A 21,606-nucleotide genomic window follows, 5' to 3' on the forward strand; every position below is an offset into this window, starting at 1 on the left:
CGTGACTGTTACACTCACAGCGGGAGCCATTTGTGGGAGCTGCTAAAAGCCTCAGAGATGATGTGTATGCTCTGATGCCCGAGCGTGTGCGATTGTGGAGGCCCTTGGATGTTTGGCAAAGCTGCTTACGCTCAATGCTTTAAACGTAACCAATCAGATCAAAGTCTTTTTTCCCCCATCTGATTCCAATGTCCCCCAGTAAAAAAAAAAAAAAAGTAAAAAATGACTACCCATATTGGAGACTTTCACAGAACTTGGCAGGTTGGAGGTCCAGTTTTAATGCGCTGATTTTGACCTGTCTGTGGGAGCTTTGCAGTTGTGCACTTGTGGTCTTCTGGCAAAGAAGGAGACTGAGGCATTTTTGAACTCTCATTTAAAATGTCAGTGACTCCATGGAAAAAGGAAACCAAAAACAATAAAGGCTTGTCGCCAAAGTCTGCTGGCTTGCACCAGCCAGAGAAGGGGGCGACGGGGGGGGGGTTCTGTGACTGTGTGAATGCATAATTAGTCCAGCATGTCCTCGGTTTTCCGTTTGGTGATTGACAGCATCAAGGACCTGGAGGTGACAGGGAGCAGGGGAGGTCACAAGAGAGGGAGGGAGAGAGGAAACAAGGAGCGCGTCGCTGTATCCACTTGTCTCACGCAATCTGGAATTACTACAGCGCTTCACATCATTGTGAAGCGCTGCTTCACATCCAGCTTGTCCTGCATCACCTTTGAAGAATGCAACTTGAAAGTGGATCAATGTGATAATTTGATGCTGGGGAAAAAAATTAAAATGGTGTCATGACAGTGCAGGACATAATGATGGCTTTTCATTTCAAAGTGAAATTTAAATGGGACAGCAGCCGAGGAATAAAATCTGTTTAACAATCACAATAAACCTCTGATTCTCTGGAGACCTCCAGCGAGAATCAAGACTTTTCATCCCATAAGAACAAAATATGAAGACATATGAGTTGTTATCTTATCCCCCTGGATGTTCAGTAAACAGGATTTAGTTTTCAGGCTGCTTTCCTGATTAAATGTGCACTAAGAAAAAAAAAAAAAAAAAAAGAATTCAATGAGAAACAAGTCTCACGAATGTTCTGGGCATTCGAGAGCTTCGACTCTGAAGTCTGCCTTCAGCGCGTCTGCTGTCAGTTATGGTGGATCCCTGCCATTGAATTCTTTGCTCTCTTAAATTAAACACTTCACCAGCGCAGCTGGTTCACAGAGAAGGGGAGAGGGGGAGAAGAAGGAGAGCAAGACCATCTATCTTTTACCCTTGTGTTTGACTTCCTTTGGTTGTTGCTGTTAATGCCTCATGCCTGGCTGGTGCAAACCTCCAGACACCTTGTGAAGGGGAACTACCAAGAGAAAACAGACAGACACACAGAAACAAGAACAATAATAGTAAGATAAAAAGAAAACTATTTTGATTTATGTTTCTTGTATTCATCTGGTTCAGACACAGCAGATTACCTTATCTAACCTCAAAAGAGCAGAGATTGAAAACAGATATATTCTGCTTACTCTGGCCCATGTTTCCATAACTTGTACTGGACTTGAATTTGAGAATATGACAACCGTGATGTCTTGCCAGTTTTATTCCACTGTCTTCAATTTATACACATAACATGGTATGGCAGGAGTTAATAAAACTGGCAGCATGGCCTTCATCACAATTCTGTTCCTCTGAATAAAAGTTATAGAGAAGTTTATTGCCTTTGCAAGTCCTTGTGGCAGCTCTCATAAGTGAATGGCTGCTGTTGGTCAATGTTTTACTGTCATGTCATCCCAAAGCTCGCCTCAACAACCTGCTGGTGCACTTGTCACTACACAGCTGTGAAAAACCAAAGGCGTTTTCTGAATGAAGCCTTCCTTGTAAACCAATGCTGTAAAACAGGTTTCTGTCGAACCTTTTTTCTTAACAAAATCTGAGCAGAGGAAAATATGATGCACTGTGGTCTTGCATCACTTACCTTCCAACTTTCTTGGCCTCCAGTCATCCCTCCTGTGTAGTATTGGGTTTCCCTGTCTTCCATCTTGTATTCAGAGAATTGGACTTACTTTATCCAAGAGGCAGTTCTGGGGTTCCCCCCCCCCTTTTTTTCACCATTTGAGGGGTCACCAAGAACATTTGTCACTGAATTAGTATACAGAAATCCTTCAGCTTGTCAGCAATGAACTGAATAATGAGCACATGGAAGCCCTGATTTGATATCAGGGTCGTGGTGCAGTCCTTCAATGTGTGTGGTTCAAGACAACAAACAACATTAGTGTACACTTCCAATAGTGCGTAAGCTGAGACAGATCTATTTATGTAAGCTGACATGCTGCAATAATAGTAATCCAACAAAAGCAAGCTTGTTTGTGCTGATCAAATGAGAACATGCAGCTAAACACAGACCTTTACCAGCTCACAAATATTGGTGTCAATGATGAGTACCAAACCAACACAGGTCCACATTTTGTTTGCATGATCTCTCTCACTTTGACGCAGAGAAGTCACAAAGTCGTTGGCAGGATTTTTCACTTAACAATACTTAATTTTCTCAGTGGCTGGTGATGCTAGTACTGCATATTGTAAAGTTTCTTTATTTATTTGCCAATGTACTCGCATGCATTCCCTCTGGCTGATGTCTTTATGTCTGCATCGTGACTCCTGATGTCAAATAAGAAAGTTGAATTCAACATACCAGCTGCCGTTCGACCCTGAATGTGACTGCTGGTTGAGTCATGTATATACGTATGAGCACAGGTGGTCCAGATGATGTAGAATTTAAATTGTGCATATACACGATCTACTGCTGCACACTGGCGTCACGCCTGGAGTGTCCCCTGCCTCACTCCCCCAGTCGGCTGGGACAGGTTCCAGCACGACCCACAACAGCAGATGAAGCGGGTTTAGACGAAGAATTAATGGATGAATATAATCTATCTCATGCAGGCTATGCACATGTCCAACACCCACAAATCTACACCTTAGGTTTGCTGACGAGACTTTCTGTGGTCTGGAGTCCACACCTGGTGCCTGTTCCAGACAGCATGCTTAGAAAAGTGTGAGTTGAAGTCCAAGTCTCATTTGATTTAACTGAATAAAATAGTTGGGCTGAAGTGGTTCCACAAAGTTCAGTCAAGGAACATGCAACAGGGATAGTGAGAGACAGGTTTGTCTCATTAGGATAAGTGTATGTACACTGAGATGTTGAAAATAGATCTGAATGAACATCCCTGCAAACAGCAGAATTTTGTTGAATTTGGCTTAATTCGATTTGTGGTATCAACTGAAAATGAGTCAGACTTACCAGAAAAAATCCTGGCCTATTTGATAAAACTGTGGCCAGGGTACTGTTAGTTTCAGGAGATGTTTTTGTCAATTTTCTGTCAGTTCTCTAACATTTTTCTGATATGCGGATCTCAGTGTTCTAAGTGAGACAAGGGAGTGAGATTCATTATGTCAGCGCTGCGCTGGAAAATGGAAAGCCCTGGATCAGTTTGATTTGTGTGAGAACTGATTACTCTTGTTACTTTGATGTGTTTTGAGGGATGATTGACCAATTTAGGAGACTCAATTTGAAACTTAAAAGCAAATGGGTTATTGCGAGGACGCTTAGCTTAGTGTCTGGGATTGCATCTCATTGCATTGCAGTGGCCTTTGCCAAGTACTTGGCAAAGGCCACTGCCCATATTTGTTTTTACTAGGTCATGAAACTCCACACTTCCATTTTTATGTCTGTCTCTCCCAGTGAATTCCTCCGTTTCCTTAGTATCATTACCTGCACCCTGTAGATTGCTGGACCCCAAGCCTTTCTCTCACTCATCCTCACTCTCCGTGTCCAACTTGTTTCCCATGCTAAGCTGCTCTCATCCCAGACTTTTTGGCTTGCATGTATTGATGAAACAAGTTCCCTGGTGGAAAAGCTTGTTGGCAGCATTTAAATGTCTTCTTTCAAAGGAGTCATTACTCCAATATGTTTGTCTTTGATTGGGGATCTTGTTGAGCTCACAGCCTTTTTTAATTCAGCTCTGAGAATGATTACATGTTACAAAACATTGGGTTTTATATGTTAGCTCTCTTCAATAGAAATACATCAGTGCAGTAGTTTAACCGATATAATCTATATTTTGACGACAACCAGTTCTTAGTTACGTACATTTCATGCATCATAAAGTATCAAAATTGAATTGTTATGTTATATACATAATTGTGTGGATGTTACTAACATGTGACTGACGTTACAGCTGGCTCCACTTTTCTATTCAAGCAGGTGTTTTTGGTCCTCTTTCTACACTTCTATGTATATCTCTCAAGTTTTGTTTTTGTCAGAGCTTTGCAGATTGAGATTATTGTCTCAGGAAGAGAAGGCTGCTCCCTCCAATGTAAAGTGCAGTCCTGGGCTCCGTAGTCATAAATAGGAGTGTTGTGAAATAATGTGGGAAAGCCCCATATTTTTGTGCGATATTTGATGTGCTTCATTATTTTTCAAATAAAGTTTGTTGCTCTTGGAGTCCCTGAAAAATATTTAATAAAAGTGTAATTTATTGATTTTATTGAGGGGTGATTACTGCTTCATAAATCAGTGAGTCTCTCAGTAGTTTGACCTCATCCACACTTTTTAGTACATCAACTTCTTGTTCTAGTGCTTGGCTATCTTTTTTTTTTTTTTCCCATTCAGGTTATCCCTACCTAGGAGCTGGTGGTCTTGGAGCCGGTGGTCTAGGAGCTGGTGGTCTTGGAGCTGGTGGTCTAGGAGCCGGTGGTCTTGGAGCCGGTGGTCTAGGAGCCGGTAGTCTTGGAGCCGGTGGTCTAGGAGCCGGTGGTCTAGGTGCCGGTGGTCTAGGAGCCGGTGGTCTAGGTGCCGGTGGTCTAGGAGCCGGCGGTCTAGGAGCCGGTGGTCTAGGAGCCGGTGGTCTAGGTGCCGGTGGTCTAGGAGCTGGCGGTCTAGGAGCCGGTGGTCTAGGAGCCGGTGGTCTTGGAGGTGGTGGACGAGGAACTGGCAGTCTTGGAGGTGTGTACTGGGTTAGTCAGAATAGGAATTAGAATCCTTTTTTAATCCCCCGAGGAGGAAATTTCTTTTCGTTACATTCACTCCACTGTAGAACACAAGTAGAAGTAAGACAAGAGTAGATAATTTAGAATTAAGAAAAAGAGCAGAGGAGATTAGAGATAAATAAAATAATTAATAGATATAATACAGTGATCCGGGCGGCACCGTGGCGCAGTGGTTAGCGCTGCCGCCTCACAACACGGCGGACTTGGGTTCGAGTCCCGCTCTGTGCGGAGTTCGCATGCTCTCCCCGTGTCTGCGTGGGTTCTCTCCGGGTTCTCCCACCTCCAAAAAAAAGCATGCGCTTCAGGTTGATTGGCCGTTCCAAATTGCCCGTAGGAATGAGTGTGTGCGTGCATGGTTGTATGTCTTTGTGTGTGGCTCTGCGGTGCACTGGCTTCGTGCCCGGAGTGTCCCCCGCCTCGCGCCCTATGCCACCGAGATAGGCTCCGGCTCCCCGTGACCCACTGCTGCGGATAAAGCGGTGGTAATCTGAAGATGACTGACTGACAGTACAGTGATCCCTTGTTACTAGCAGTTAATGTGTTCCAGGAACCACCCGCAAAACAAAATTCCACGATATAGTGACAATTTATTTTATTATTTACGGTATTTTAAACATTTCTGAACCCTCCTCATACTGATATTAAACCACCTTCTATCTGTATTACCTTTTCCCACACTCTGATAGACTGTTTAAAGCACTGCATTCCGAGACTCACGGAAACTTCCGGATGCCGTCAGCCAATAGAATGCGTGTACGGTATCATGTGACTACCTACTAAAAATCCGCGATGAGGTGAAGCCTTGCATTCAGTAGTGTCTTTAGGAAGGGTAGTCCTACTACTGAACAAACTCCTTTGTCCCATCAATGTCCTCTAAAGTGGTACTCACTGTCCAAGACACCCGTTAGCAATTAGCTGTTAGCTGTTGGGAATTAAGTTGAAGTTGTAGATGGCACAGATATCATTAGTATTAGTATTGATGAATTAAGCGGTACCATTTATGTTTCAGCTTCTGCACATTAATGTTTGAATATGTGTATGATTGGATGAATGAAGCATGTGATTTAAAACGCTTTGATTGGACCAGAAGAACTTTATAAGTGGTACAACTGGTACCCAGACCATATTCAGTCTGGGTACCAGTTTTACTCAATTAGAAGATATAGGTCCAACTATACTCTTTTCTGAGGTTCCACATGAAGCATCTATGAAATCTCATCCAGACGTTTATTTGGAATTTCCCATAGCTTTGGGCCAACTCATGTACTTTTGCCCCTGTGTTTCATTTAGGTGGATATGGTGGAGGCACTGGGGGCTTTTACCCTGGATTTGGATTGAAGGCTGCTAAACAAGGTAGAGAGATCCAGCAACAGAAGAAATCTAGAAGTTATATATCTGCACTAACTTTAATTCTTTCAAAGTTCCACCTGCCCACCACGTTTCATAGAATTCTGCACAGTAAATTTTTTGTAGTTCTGCAGACAAAAACAAAAACAAAACAACCAGTGGTCACTGTTATAAAATGTCCTAAGAGATGGAAACTGGACATCATCAAATATAATAGGATATGTTGTTAGAGTTTCCTAAATTTGCACACAAACGGACGGCACCCTGATGTCCCAAAAACAGTCCCGCAGGAGGCTCAGGATTGGGCTTTCGAACAGAATCAGGTTCCAGGAGAAGATCAGGCTATGGAACAAATTTCAGTTTAGGTTCAGGTAAAGACTCGAGAACAGATCTAGGGTCAGGCTCAGGCTTGGACAGAGACTCAGATTCTGGCTAAAGCTCAGGAACTCTGTTTCAGTCTTGGAAAGAGACTCAGGTGCAGGATCAGGCTTGGAAACAGATTCGGGTTTGGGCTTTAGCTCAGATACAGATTCAGTTTGGGTTTAGACTTGGAAATAGATTCCGATTTGGGCACAGGCTTGGAAACGGACTCAGGTTTGGGCTCAGGCCTGGAAACGGGCTAGGATTCAGGCTCGAAAACAGGCTCGGGTTCAGGCTCGGAAATGCGTTCGAGAACATGCTCCGGTACATGTTCAGGCTCGAGACTGGCCACAGGTACTGACATTGGAACAGATTCAGGTTCCAGCACGCTCTTCGGTTCAGGAACAGCTTCTGGAGCTTTTTCTGGATCGGAAGTGAAAGTATGGGGCCGGGGCACTGAAGTGTGGCTTGAAGGCAACAAGAAGAGCTGGAACTGTGACAGAGGCAGGCAGCTGCGCCATGGTGGCTGTCAACTGCCGAATCCGGTTGGCTGATGAACCTGGAGCCTGGGGCATGTTGGTGGTTTGAGCAATAGGCACCTGAAGAATTAAGGGGTCTGCTGGGTTCAGTCTTGGATAGATTTTTCTGTTAAAGGTGAGGTTAGGACCCACATGCAGAACCCAAGAAGAGAAGTTCACATTCATAGTTTTAATTACACAAGCAAACCCCAAGAAAAACACAAAATCCCAATAAGGACAACAAACTCGGAAGAGTGGGAAGGGTAGAAAACAATCTGGGAGCAAACTGAGATGTGAGCCAATCTTAAGTTGTTGGAGCCAGGTTACTGAATGGAAAGCAGGTTGCTGTAACAACACAGGTGACCAGAATGAGTGAATTGAGTGGGAGTGAACCCAGGATACAGAGGACAGGAGGGAAAACTGGAACTGGGACCATAACAAACGTGGCATTCGAGCATGACAGATCTGCTTGTTTGCATGTTATAAAAAAGTCATAGCGAATGTTTTGAATCAATGCAATCTCACAATAAACACAGTTTGGCAAAAACAATAGATTTTTATCAAATACCTGCAAACTTTGGACAGTTTGAACTTCACCAGAGCCCAGCATTGGCCTTAAAGTCTGGGCTGTATGTTTGTGCATGATTGGCTTTAAATGAGGCAAGTTGATTAAGAATGGGACCAGGATGGCCCAATCATAACAAGAGCCTACTCTGAAGTATGAGCTGGCAATGACAAGACCTAAGTCCCTAGAATCAGGCTGTACTTTTCTAATGACATTCAAAATAACAATTAATTCCTCTGAAAGACCACAGAGAAAACAAAACATACCCTTTCCAAAATACAAGCCTCTCAGGCCACATACTTACAAGCAGTGCGCAATGTCTGTCTGGCAATGTCTGTCTGGCAATGTCTGTCCAGTACAGGGAATTGAAGATTTAAAAAAAATGTCAAAAAGCTCCGTACAAATAACCAATGTGTTTTATCCCACTGCCAAAGTCTGTTACAAGTGAAAATGACAGCTCATTTCCTTCATGAGAGGTTTGCCAAAGAAATGAAGCATTTGATGAGGCAACGCAAATGCCATCCATGCATGCTGGCTGCCTCTCCTGATTATTTTAAAAATCAACCATTTTGTTTTTGATCATCGGGTGATGACAGTCTAGTAGGGCCAGATTAGCTGCTGTCAGTACCAATGGATTTTCTGAAGGTTTGGCTCCATCCACAAGAGGTCAGTCCTGGCACAAACCTCAAAGCTCCTCATGTAGCCTTTTCAGTATCAGTACGCCCTCTAGTGTAATTAAATGTAGAACTACACACTCATTAAAAAGGTCACTCAAGTTCACAATTTGAATGAATTCAAAAAGAACCTCAAATTGAAACTGAATATTTGTATTTTCTATTTCTGTACAGGGAACGGAGGAGCTGTACTTTCGACAGGAGGAGGTCCTGGAGGCACAGGGACTGGAGCTGCGGTACCTGCTGGAGGCAAGACTCTTGCAACAAATCATTCTGCCCTGAATTTTTAACATTTGCATCGCAAACTATGATATTTGCCTCCTTCTAATCCCCCAAATTGCCTCATTTTCATGTAATTTCTACGTTAAAGATACAATTTCAACACCAAACATGATGCTTTTCAGGACCTTTTAAACTATGACACATCCTTTGTATCCAGGAATCATGATTGCAGTTGCTTAGAATCAACACTTAAATAGAATTAAAAAGATGTGCTCATATTATGCACTGTATATTTGTCATATTTGTTCATTTAGCCAAGTAATTTGTAATGTTTTTGCAGTGCCAGTTATTCCTCAGACGGGCCTTCCTGGAGGAACAGCTGGCGGTCTAGGAAAGAAGGCTTCCAAAGTGCCAGGTTTTATAGTCTCAACATCTCATCAGAACCACATCAAATATATTGTACACTGCATGTTTCTAATGTTAGGTGTGGCCTGCTCTCTGAAAATATTTAAATAAAAAAGTAGTTCCAAGCTTTTTAGTTAAGCCAACCTCAGTTATATCTTTGCACTCAGGTTTTCAGTACTTTTTACTTAAATAAATAATCCAGCAACAACCCGTAATGCATACTTGTTCCTCTTATGACGTGTCAGAGTGTTGTCTCTTTTGAGCGTGTAAAAGGATGTGAAAACAAAGGCTAGTTGTGAAAATTTCACATTCAGTAATATGATACAGCATTTCTTCAATAAAACATTGTACTAATATAAATGCATCAATTCACATACCAACAGGTAGTACCTGAGAGTCTTTGGTCCATCCTACCTACCTCTACTGTTTTTGCTGCTCAGTATTGTCATATATGCAGATTATTGTTTCCCAGGCATGTCAGATCTCTTCCGTGAATGACTATGTGTGCAGAGGTGAAGTCATTTTCCTCTCCTGCAGGTGTGGGTGTGCCTGGACTTTACCAAGGTGGACTGGTGCCAGGACAAGGTTCGTCTCTTTTAGAGTCACTATTTACCCCTGGTTGTTTAACGTTACACCACGTAACCAGCCGGTGATTGGACAGTTTCTGTCCAAAATTTTGATGTGTCCTGATTTTGGTTGTTTGTACTGTGCTGTCTTCAGGGTTTGGTGGACGTGGAGTTCTGCCTGGTGTGGTGACTGGTAATGGCTTGAATCCCAAATCAAGTGAGGCTTTGGTCTTTACTTGTGATTACTGACACATTTAAATTTGATCAACAGTCACTTGAACAGTTCATGGTTATTAATTAACACTATTTTCTTGCTTTTAAATTAAAAGTAATGAATGAATGAACAAAATATATAAATATAAACAATGCTTCAACTTTAGAAATTGTATTGCCACCAGTGATGTGGACTCTTATAAGATTCAACATCAATCTTCAGCAGTTGTGTTTGATTTAAGCACCATTTAGAATTTACTTTAAAATGTAATCATTCATCTTTGTTTCTAATACATATGATATTTTTTCTGCAGTTGGAGGGGGAGGACAAGGAATTTTAGGACAAGGTAACTTAAAGACCCCATATTATACTCTTTTTTTTAATCAATTTAACATAGTGGTTCAAAATGTTTTGGCCCAAAATGATGCGTGGTCCTGAATTTCAGTCATCTAAAAGTGAGCTCTACTGAAAACAAGCCTCTTCTGGCCTGCACCTTTAGATGCTAATGAGCTCCATCTGTTACCAGAGCAGACCAAGGCAGAGCGAACAAGTTAAAAACAAGCTGACTTCACCATACTCATGGGTGACTGTACATAAGATAAACAGTCTGTTCTGTTCTTCTTTGACTGGGACAGAATATATGCAACTATGCTGATTTGTACAACCAAAAACGACGACTACTACACATTACTACCTTACCACTGGACACCCCAAACTTCAACTCAGGGATGAAGGTCTCCCCCGGGGAGAGGGGGTTGTTCTGCGCAGACAGGGCCGGGCTATGAAAATCACTCCTTTTGTTAATTAATGAAAGGAGCTGAGTCTGATCAGCGTGTTTGCGCACTGTTCCATGAGTTTGTGGGCTAAACAGTCCATAGATGTTTTCCATGTTCTAGGCGTTGGTAGGGTTCAGGAGGACCCCTATATATATAGAGAGAGTGAAACCAGAAAAAAATGTGTTTTTCATAATATAATCACTTTAATGAATGTTTCTTGGTGTATTCCAAACAAACACATTTTTATTTTTTTTCTCAGTTTTCTCAGTAATAGCTAAGCAGAGTATTTCTCTTGTCTCAGGAGGCCGTGGGTTTGGTGGGCCCATGCAGCCAGGAGTGTTTCACGGATACCCCCTCAAGTCACCCAAATTGCAAGGTGTGATCTACATGTAACCCTATTCTCTTCTCTGCTTCTCTTCCCTCCATAGAATATAGGATGTTCATAAAAACTGGTATTGGCTGGTGTTACATTTCAGTTTTCTCCAGTATACAGTTTTCATGACTTATGGCCTAATAACCAGTAGAGACTTCTGGTGTCACATGGTTACCACTATGTTTGTAATGATTGCCACGCTAATGCCTCTTGTGGCAAACACCACTTTACTGCAATAGAGTAAACACACTAACCTACTATCAAAAATGTCTTTGTTTTTATTGTCTTCATATGATAAAAACTGAGAAATCAGAGACTTGGTGATTCTAAATTAATTACTTACGCTGTCACATGTTATGATCCAATGTTGTTGGCAGTAAAAAGGAAGTACATCATCCTTTTAATTTATATTTTCATGATATGACATCATCCGGCTTTTGAAAACATTCTGCTTCTTTGCTAAATGAAAGTGGTTTTTTTCCTATTCAGGTCCATATGGAGCAAAAGCTGGAGGTGGCAAATTACCCTTCGGTATAAAAAACTTATTTTAAATATTTGATTTAAGAGTAGTTTTAGTTAAAATCCTTGATTTATCCTGAGTGATATATACTATTACAATATTTCAGGTTATGGTGGTTTTGGTAATGGTGGTGCTGGACTCCCCGGAGGAAAAGGGGGCCCTGGGTCAAAGCCTGGTTATCCTTTTGGAACTGGTGAGGGTTTTTTTTTTTCATTATTATTTCTCTACAAGCATACTGTTGATTGGCACGCAGTAAAAAGGTAGAAAAAACAACATTTTTATGGATGGGTTTTTTGTTTTTTTTCAATTCCTGCAGGCGTGTTGCCTGGTGGCATGTCAGCTGCAGAGGCTAAAGCTGCTAAATATGGTAACCAATTACATTTTTTGCCATCATAATGCTTTCTTTTCAGCACAAACCTGATGCAATTTGTGAAACATCACAACAGACAGATTGTCTTTGTATATCTTTGACTTCTGCTCTAGGTGTTGGTGGTGTTGGTGGTGTTGGCGGTATTGGTGGTGTTGGTGGTGTTGGTGGTGCTGGCAGCATTGGCGGTGTTGGAGGCATCGGCGGTGTTGGAGGCGTTGGAGGCTTTGGCGGTGTTGGAGGCTTTGGCGGTCCTGGAGGCTTTGGCGGTCCTGGAGGCTTTGGCGGTGTTCGAGGCGTCGGCGGTGTTGGAGGCATTGGCGGTGTTGGAGGCATCGGTGGTGTTGGAGGCGTCGGTGGTGTTGGAGGCATCGGCAGCACTGGAGGCACAGGCGGCGTTGGTGGTTTTGGTGGTGTTGGCGGTGTCGGCACTGGTGCACTTTATCCAGGACAGATTCCAGGAGGTATATTAGTAGAAGATGGAATAAGTACATGAATAATCTAGAAGTCTATAACCATGAATGTACAGTTCATTTACCAAATTCTAAGAAGAACTGATTATGGCGAAAGAATAAAAGGGTAAATGTGCTAAAATATGATTTTTTTGCATTATAAGAATGAACAATCATGAGGGTGTTACAGTAACCAATTGTCATTTTCATCCAAACCAAGCATATTGGAAATCAATGAGTGTAGGCTCTGAAAATGAAAATTGTGCAGTTTACTCCAGTGTACTTTACTTGCAGACATGTTTTCATACTCTTCTGTTTTTAAATATGTTACAGGTGGCTATGGACCTGGATCCAAGGCTGCTAAATATGGTGAGAGCATTCATGGTTTTTGTGTGACTCAAACTGGCATACATTGTGTTAGTGGACTTTGTTTTCAAAGTCCACTTAAATGCAACTCGGAATTCCTGTTGGTGCCCCAAATTGTACTATTCAAAGTTACAGTTTTTATATTGCATATTCATTCATGATTTGAGAAGCTCTCAGTTTGACTTGAAGGCTTTGTTCGACTGGTGTTCCCTGGAAAGCAGGAGTGCAAGGAGGAGTACCAGGAGGAGTACCAGGAGGAGTACCAGGAGGAGTACCAGGTGGAGTGCCAGGAGGAGTTCCAGGAGGAGTTCCAGGAAGAGTTCCTGGAGGAGTACCGGGAGGCCTGCCAGGCGGGGCGCCGCTTGCAGTACCAGGGGGAGTAGCAAGATACCTACTGCCTGGTGTGTATTCACTAGCAGCTCCTTCTTTTCTTTTCGGCTTTTCCCTTCAGGGGTCGCCACAGCGAATCAGTTGCCTCCATCCAACCCTGTCCTTTGCATCCTCTTCTCTTACACCAACTACCTTCATGTCCTCTTTCACTACATCCATAAACCTCCTCTTTGGTCTTCCTCTAGGCCTCCTGCCTGGCAGTTCAAAACTCAGCATCCTTCTACCAATATATTCACTATCTCTCCTCTGGACATGTCCAAACCATCTCAGTCTGGCCTCTCTGACTTTATCTCCAGAACCTCTAACATGTGCTGTCCCTCTGATGTACTCATTCCTGATCCTATCCTTCCTGGTCACTCCCAGAGAGAACCTCAGCATCTTCATCTCTGCTACCTCCAGCTCTGTCTCCTGTCTTTTCCTCAGTGACACTGTCTCTAGACCAAACAACATTGCTGGTCTCACCACAGTTTTGTACACCTTTCCTTTCATTTTAGCTGAAACTCTTCTATCACACATCACACCTGACACTTTCCTCCACCCTTACCATCCTGCCTGGACACGCTTCTTCACCTCTTTTCCACACTCTCCATGGCTCTGGACTGTTGACCCTAAGTGACATGATGCAGTCCCACCTCCACCTTGTTCTCCTCTGTCACATCTACAGCACACCTCACCACTGTCTTACAGTCCTCATACATGTCCTGCACCGCTCTAACATACTTCTTTGCCACTCCAGACTTCTTCATACGATACCACAGTTCCTCTCTGGGCACCCTGTCATAAGCTTTCACCAGATCTACAAAAACACAATGCAGCTCCCTCTGGCCTTCTCTGTACTTCTCTAACTCTAGCACTCATTCACTAGCAGCTAAAGTTGCTAAATATGGTACGGTGTCCCAGACAAGTCATACAGTTTATGTTCTTCTCAAAATCTAATTCAATTAAATGATATTCTGTCACTTCAACAGCAAAGCCTTCAGATTGTTGGTGCAACTTATGATGTTGAACAAGGCTGATCTCTCTTTGTATTCCTTGGCTTGTATGTTTCACAAAATGTAGTTATTTTATTATTAGGATGGTTTGCTTAAAAGGAGAAATTGAACATTAAAGTCTCTTTTGGTGACTAACAATCTACTATACAATTATGTTTGCTTTCTATTCCAGCACCATAAAAATATTATGTTGATGTAGCCAGTTCATTTGTCCATACTGTAGTCATTAATTAATTCGAATTATATCTTGCAAACTACAATGTACATACTAACTTTGCACATATGTTAACAATTATTTATGAGTCTTGTGACATTTTGAATCATCTACGAACTTCATTTTTTGTTGTTTAAATGGGAACAATGTGCCCAGAGCCTACCTTGCTTCTCACCCAAGACCAGCTGGGTTAGGATCCAGCAACCAAGATGGATATATGCCTGTGTATTTATTTCATGTGTATTGCATTGCCATCTCTAAATATTTTTTTTGCTGTGTTGTCTATTCACTATGACTGTTAGTAGTAGAAGAAGTCTCATACTTTGAGTGATACTCTTTCATTTTGTCATCTGTTGAGCTCATGTTCTTTCATCATGGAAGGAGTGGCAGGTGGACTACCTGGAGGGGTACCAGGAGGGGTACCAGGAGGGGTACCAGGAGGAGTTCCTGGGGGAGTTCCTGGGGGGGTGCCAGGAGGATTACCATTGTCTAGTGGATATTCACCAGCAGCTAAAGCTGCTAAATATGGTAATGCATTTTTAATGTCAATTTAATATTTTTAGTATTCAAACTCTGTCCATGCAGTAACCATTTATCCAGTATATCACAGCAGTAGCAGTAGAGATACAGTATGTGATGAGTGACATGCTGCTGCCTGTTTATTATTTCTCAAGTCTTTCTTTGTCCAAATGTCCTTGATATTGTAGGAAAAGTTTAAGCTTCAAATTTATGTTCCACAGCAATGTGGGCAGGAGCGGCAACAGGAGGAACTGGTCTTGGAGGAACTGGAGGACTAGGAGGAAGAGGAGTACTGGGGGGAGCAGGACTTGGAGGAACAGGTGGACTGGGAGGCACAGGAGTAGCAGGAACAGGAGGACTGGGAGGCACTGGACTGGGAGGAAGAGGAGTACAGGGAGGAGCAGGATTTGGAGGAACAGGAGGACTAGGAGGCACTGGAGTCGCAGGAGCAGGAGGACTGGGAGGCACTGGACTGGGAGGAAGAGGAGTACAGGGAGGAGCAGGATTTGGAGGAACAGGAGGTGGAGGATACTATGCTGCTGCTAAAGCTGCCAAATATGGTAGGTGGGATTCAAACAAAAGATTTTTTAAAATGTTTTAGGAATAACAAGAAAATAAAAACAAAAAAAAAGTTCAGACCAAAATTGGTTTGAAAGCATGTGCAAGTGTGCATAATTACCTTTTAATTTTGATGGGTGGTGCTGGGGGGTAAATCTAGGTGGGGCAGGTGGAGGGGGAATTCCTGGAAGATTCCCATTTTTACCAGGATATGCAGGAGTTCTAGGAGCAGGAGGTGGAGGAGGGGCAGGTCCAGGAGGAGCAGGACAGGTACCAGTTGGTGGTGGCGGTTATGGTGGTGGTGAGTTACTCAGCTAATATTAACAAAATAATTTTTATAGCATAAGTGCTTCTGATTCCTCAAATAATCATGATTTGATGAATAAGATCACAAATATTTTGTTGCTTTCTTACAGGTTATGGAGCTGGTACTGGAGTCAAACCCCCCAAGTATGGTAATTTGTTTTTTTGGTCATTTTTTTTGTTTTTGTTTTTGTTTTTTTTTGTTTTTTTTAAACAGTAATGTTATTCATAATTACATGGAGATGTATTCTACTCGGTAAGGTAGACATTTTTGTTAGTTCCTGGTACTTGAATTCATAGTACTTGTTATTAGACGTGGTGAGTGTAAATTGAAGATGAATTCTGTTTTATGTCCCTTTAATAGGTGTTTCAGGAGGACCTGGTGCAGGTCTTGGAACTGGAGTGTTGGGGGCAACAGGTGGAGCAGGAGTTTTTCCTGGTGGAAGCCTTGCAGGTGGACAGTACTCTGCTGCCTCAAAAGCTGCTAAATATGGTACAGTCGAACAAATGAGCAAACTAATATCCTGTTTTAACAAATTCAGTAGTATGTAACATCTAATAACATCTGTACGATTTCAAATAATTACTTAAATATACATAATATATATAATTTTCTGATTGACATACTTCCTCTTCCTATTGTCATGGTAGAAAATATACATTCATACATGTCTTTGGGATGAAATTCTAATTAAATTGAAATTTAATCAGTGGCATTTTTAAGACATTGCACAATTTTTTAACTCCTTCCCCCAATCAGGTTTAACTGGAGGAGTTGGGTCAGTTTTGCCTGCAGGAGGACTAGGTGGGACAGGAGTAGCTGGAGGAGGCTTACCAGGAGGCGGCCTGGGTGGAACAGGAGGAGCTGGAGGAAGCTTACAAGGAGTAGGACTGGGTGGGACAGGAGGAGCTGGAGGAGGCTTGCCAACAGGAGCAGTGGGTGGGACAGGAGGAGCTGCGATAGGCTTGCCAACAGGAGGACTAGGAGGAGGAGCTGTAGGAGGGGCTGGGTCTGAAGGTACAGTACATGCAAAAGACTGTAGAATCACCAAATTCATACCTTATATGGCAGCATAAACCATGGCAGTGTTGATTAAAATTTTGGTGTGGGGGTATGTCTTCCTGCAGGATACCCAGGGGGAGTGAAACCACCAAAATATGGTAAGGAACCTATTTCATTATTTAATTATATAATATTATATAGACTAATTACATCCGTCCTGACTACTAGTGTCGCCCCCCAGTTTATTCCCTCACCATGGTCTCCTCCCAGTTAAGTGGATTCAGTACATCTGTTTATGAAAACATACTGTATGTGTGTGTTACCCGGGCTAGCTCACTTTACTTCACCAGTAGAGTTTATTGCAATGCCCGTATTACTGCAGATACAGGTTGACTCCCTGACAGCTTCAAGTAAGCAATCCTCCATTCAAAGCTGCTTTAGAATCAGGCCCAATTCCAGTTACTTGTTTTAACCCTAACCCATGATTATTGAAAAATAAAACTAATAAAACATCCATCTATTTTCTATTACTGCATTATCTGCTGTTGCGCGGAGCTGGAGCCTCACCCAGCTGACTTGGGGTGTGAGGCGAGGGACACTCCGGGCACAACGCAAGTGCACCGCAGAGCCACATAGGGACGCAGACAAAACACTTTAGAATGCAGTTTGTTTGTTTTTTGTCTCTTCTCTGTTGCCAAAACAACATTTGGGTACATATGTTAATCTAACAGATGAGTCTCATCACTTTGTTGACCTTAAGAATACTTCCCCTATCAGGCATCACTGGAGTCGGAGTTTCAGGGCCAGAAGCTACTCCAGGCACTGGTGTCAGTAGTGTTCCAGATGGTTCTGCCATTGTGGTATCAGGGGGTACTGGTCTTCCTGGAGAAGCAGGTAAAGCTTAGAGTATACACTTAGAGTATACTTACATGAAAACTTTTTTCATTGGGGATGAGCCTTTTTGTTGCCTTCACAGCAAAGGATACAGGCCCTGCTGGAACTCCTCAACCAGGTGAGATAATACTCTCCAAAGGTAAACACATGTTAAGAAGAAGAAGAAATAGACTGTGTTGTTCCCTTGAGGAAATTTTCTTTTCACTGTTTCTATGTCACCGTTCTCGTTTACATGCGTCCTTGAATCTTTGACGCAAATTTTTTGACCAGGACGCATCATCAGACAACTTAAGTCCCTGGGAGCTTTAAATACTTACAATAAAATAAATCAATGCTACCTTTTTCCACAATAATATTAGGAAAAAATGCACTTTCATTCAACAAAAATATTCACACACAGGTAGACTAAATGTTGTGTAGACAGTGTAATCTGAAGGTGATCAGTGACTGCAAAGTTGGCAATAGTGTAGCCAAACAGCATAGGATGGTGGTGTGTAGGATGACTCTGGTGGTGAGGAAGATCAAGAGGACAAAGACAGAGCAGAGGACGAAATGGTGGAAGCTAAAAAAGGAAGAGTGTTGCATGACTTTTAGGAAGGAGTTCAGACAGGCTCTGGGTGGTCAGGAAGTGCTTCCTGATGACTGGACAACTACAGCTAATGTGATCAGGGAGACAGGTAGGAGAGTACTTGGTGTGTCATCTGGAAGGAAAGTAGATAAGGAGACTTGGTGGTGGAATGAGGAGGTACAGGAGTGTATACAGAGAAAGAGGTTAGCCAAGAGGAAGTGGGACACTGAGAGGACTGAGGAGAGTAGACAGGAGTATAGGGAGATGCAGCGTAAGGTGAAGATAGAGGTAGCAAAGGCCAAACAAGGGACCTATGATGACATGTATGCTAGATTACATAGTAAGGAGAGAGAGACTGATCTATACAGGTTGGCAAGACAGAGAGACAGAGATGGGAAGGACGTGCAGCAGGTTAGGGTGATTAAGGATAGGGATGGAAGTCTATTGACAGGTGCCAGTAGTGTGATGGGAAGATGGAAAGAGTACTTTGAAGAGTTGATGAACGGGTGGAGGAAAGTGTCAGGTGTGATGTGTGATAGAAGAGTTTCAGCTAAAATGAAAGGAAAGGTGTACAAAACTGTGGTGAGACCAGCGATGTTGTTTGGTCTAGAGACAGTGTCACTGAAGAAAAGACAGGAGACGGAGCTGGAGGTAGCAGAGATGAAGATGCTGAGGTTCTCTCTGGGAGTGACCAGGAAGGATAGGATCAGGAATGAGTACATCAGAGGGACAGCACATGTTAGAGGTTCTGGAGATAAAGTCAGAGAGGCCAGACTGAGATGGTTTGGACATGTCCAGAGGAGAGATAGTGAATATATTGGTAGAAGGATGCTGAGTTCTGAACTGCCAGGCAGGAGGCCTAGAGGAAGACCAAAGAGGAGGTTTATGGATGCAGTGAAAGAGGACATGAAGGTAGTTGGTGTGAGAGAAGAGGATGCAGAAGACAGGGTTAGATGGGGGCAACTGATTCACTGTGACAACCCCTGAAGGGAAAAGCCGAAAGGAAAAGAAGAAGAGTGCGCCCTCGCGCCTTTGCGCGTCAACACTCGCGACTTCTCATCGCGGATTTGTTGTATGCAGTCACGTGATACCATACGCGCATTCTATTGGCTGACGGCATCAGGAAGTGCCCTACGTTCTGTGAGTCTAGGACGTCCGAGAGACACAAAAGTGTTATAAACAGTCGATAAGAGTGTGGGAAAAGATAATACAGATAGAAGGTGGTTTAATATCAGTATGGGTTCATAAATGTTTAAATTACTGTAAATAATAAGAAAAATAGTTTGTCGCTCCATTGCGGAATTTGTTAATCACGTGTGGTTCCTGGAACGTTCAGAAATGTTCATAAAGGAGGGTTCATAGATGTTTTAATTACAGTATTTTTCCACACTATAAGGCTCACCTAAAAGCCTATAATTTTCTCATAAACCTACAGTGCACCTTATAATCCCGTGCGCCTTATACATGAAATAATTCATAAAATTAGCAATTCATTAAATGTGCGCCTTATAAACCAGTGTGCCTTGTAGTGCAGAAAATACTACTGTAAATACTAAGATTAATAGTTTGTTGCTATATTGCGGAATTCATTATTCGTGTGTGGTTTCTTTTAACGCATTAACCGCGAGTAACAAGGGCGCACTGTATATGCACATATATGTGTACAGGTACTTTAAACAAACACACAGTTGTTATGTAGAGAAGGTAAGGTATGTAGAGAAGGTAAATTTATACACACTAGACGAACTGTAGTGTGTACACACACACACACACACACACACACACACACACACACACACACACACACACACACACATATACGTATATATATATATTAAAAACTATCAAAAGAAAACCATAAAATATATATATATATATATGCAGTATGTATGTATATACAGTATATACGTGTGTGTGAGTGTGTGTGCACAGTATGTGTAGTGTATATGTATATATATACAGTACATATATATGTGTGTGTGTGTGTGTGTGTGTGTGTGTGTGTATATATACTGTATATACACATACACACACACACACATATTTATGTTTTTTTCCCCAGATTGTAATATGTGGTGTACAATAGGGAAATGCAGAAGGTTTTGACTATTGCACTCTGTCTTTGGGTAGCTGCTACTTCGCTGGGCCATCATTCACCCCTTCCTTATTTTCATCACCCCTCTCCTGCCCACAGAGCTGAAGGATGTGTGTATTGCTACTGCTATAGCTTTTGACCCCTCTTGCTTACAGCTTCCATGCTGTGGCAGCATCAGGTTCGCCTCAAAGCTTCTGCCTTTTCCAGTCTCTCTCACTACATGCTTGTTTAAGGTGCAGTGGATGAAACTGGAACCTGTTGTCTTTTGGCAGGGCCCACTCCTATTGCTGAAATTGGCAAGGCCCCAGAGGTCCCACAGCCCAGTAAGACTTGCTGTTTGCATGAAATCTTTCAGAGAAATCTGTGGTATTTAATATATATCACATTCCTGCTGAACTGTACGCATTATTGAACACATTACTCTGATGTAAAATGAGACAGACTACTCAGTATTGATGACTGTTTGCCTTCCACTTCTGTCTTTATTTGTTGTTAGTATTTAATTATATTATAAATCAACAGAGTAATTATATACACACACACACGCAAACACATACACACAAGCTGTAATTTCTAGGTATGTATTTATGTATACACATACATTCATAGATACATACATAAATATGTACATATATACATACACACACATTTAGTGGCGGCAGTAGCTCGGCCTGGGAACCGGATGTTAATGGTTTCAGACCCGAGTATATGTGTGTGTGTGTGTGTGTGTGTGTGTGTGTGTGTGTGTGTGTGTGTGTGTGTGTGTGCGTGTGTGTGCCTGCATGCGTGCGTGCGTACGTGCGTGCGTGTGTGTGTGTGTGTATACAGTATATACAGTAATCCCTCGTGCGGCCTCACTACATCGCTGATTTTTAGTAGGTAGTCACGTGATGCCGTACGCACATTCTATTGGCTGAAGCCTTCCAGAAGTGCATATTGAGGAGTTACTCTCTCTCTCTCTCTCTCTCTCTCTCTCTCTGTCTCTCTCTCTCTCTCTCTCTCTCTCTCTCTCTCTCTCTCTCTCTCTGTCTCTCTCTCTCTCTCTCTCTCTCTCTCCCTCCCTCCCCCCCCCTCTCTCTCTGACTGGATTTTATATATATATATATATATATATATATATATATATATATATATATATATATATATATATATATGAAATGTAAATATATATATGCAATGTTTATGCATTTAGGTAACATTTACATAACATATACATAACATATACAGTACACACACACACACACACACATATATATACCTAGAAATTACAGCCTCTGTACAAACAAGACCTTAACATCCCTTAACTA

At 42.3% G+C, this 21,606-nt stretch overlaps 1 protein-coding gene across 4 annotated transcripts in view; it reads left to right on the forward strand.

Moving 5' to 3' along the window:
* LOC137597021 (elastin-like) overlaps positions 1–20,726 on the forward strand; it is a 40,099-nt gene extending 19,373 nt beyond the window's left edge. Inside the window, exons 7-30 of one of the 4 annotated variants that reach the window (XM_068317898.1) lie at positions 4,662–4,994; positions 6,329–6,391; positions 8,677–8,751; positions 9,065–9,139; positions 9,667–9,714; positions 9,850–9,912; positions 10,223–10,255; positions 10,987–11,061; positions 11,548–11,589; positions 11,685–11,771; positions 11,895–11,945; positions 12,062–12,409; positions 12,731–12,766; positions 12,982–13,164; positions 14,741–14,887; positions 15,100–15,438; positions 15,597–15,737; positions 15,853–15,891; positions 16,104–16,232; positions 16,500–16,757; positions 16,868–16,900; positions 17,520–17,636; positions 17,719–17,754; positions 20,572–20,726. In XM_068317898.1, coding sequence (XP_068173999.1) covers positions 4,662–4,994; positions 6,329–6,391; positions 8,677–8,751; positions 9,065–9,139; positions 9,667–9,714; positions 9,850–9,912; positions 10,223–10,255; positions 10,987–11,061; positions 11,548–11,589; positions 11,685–11,771; positions 11,895–11,945; positions 12,062–12,409; positions 12,731–12,766; positions 12,982–13,164; positions 14,741–14,887; positions 15,100–15,438; positions 15,597–15,737; positions 15,853–15,891; positions 16,104–16,232; positions 16,500–16,757; positions 16,868–16,900; positions 17,520–17,636; positions 17,719–17,754; positions 20,572–20,711 — 2,891 coding nt within the window. In that variant the 3' untranslated portion in view covers positions 20,712–20,726. The remainder of the gene's footprint in view (positions 1–4,661; positions 4,995–6,328; positions 6,392–8,676; positions 8,752–9,064; positions 9,140–9,666; positions 9,715–9,849; positions 9,913–10,222; positions 10,256–10,986; positions 11,062–11,547; positions 11,590–11,684; positions 11,772–11,894; positions 11,946–12,061; positions 12,410–12,730; positions 12,767–12,981; positions 13,165–14,740; positions 14,888–15,099; positions 15,439–15,596; positions 15,738–15,852; positions 15,892–16,103; positions 16,233–16,499; positions 16,758–16,867; positions 16,901–17,519; positions 17,637–17,718; positions 17,755–20,571) is intronic. The other 3 variants (XM_068317900.1, XM_068317901.1, XM_068317899.1) reach the window with 3 other exon arrangements.
* Positions 20,727–21,606: the final 880 nt, after the last annotated feature.

This window comes from Antennarius striatus, chromosome 6, assembly GCF_040054535.1.
Source record: "Antennarius striatus isolate MH-2024 chromosome 6, ASM4005453v1, whole genome shotgun sequence".
In the NCBI taxonomy this organism is placed as follows: domain Eukaryota; kingdom Metazoa; phylum Chordata; class Actinopteri; order Lophiiformes; family Antennariidae; genus Antennarius; species Antennarius striatus.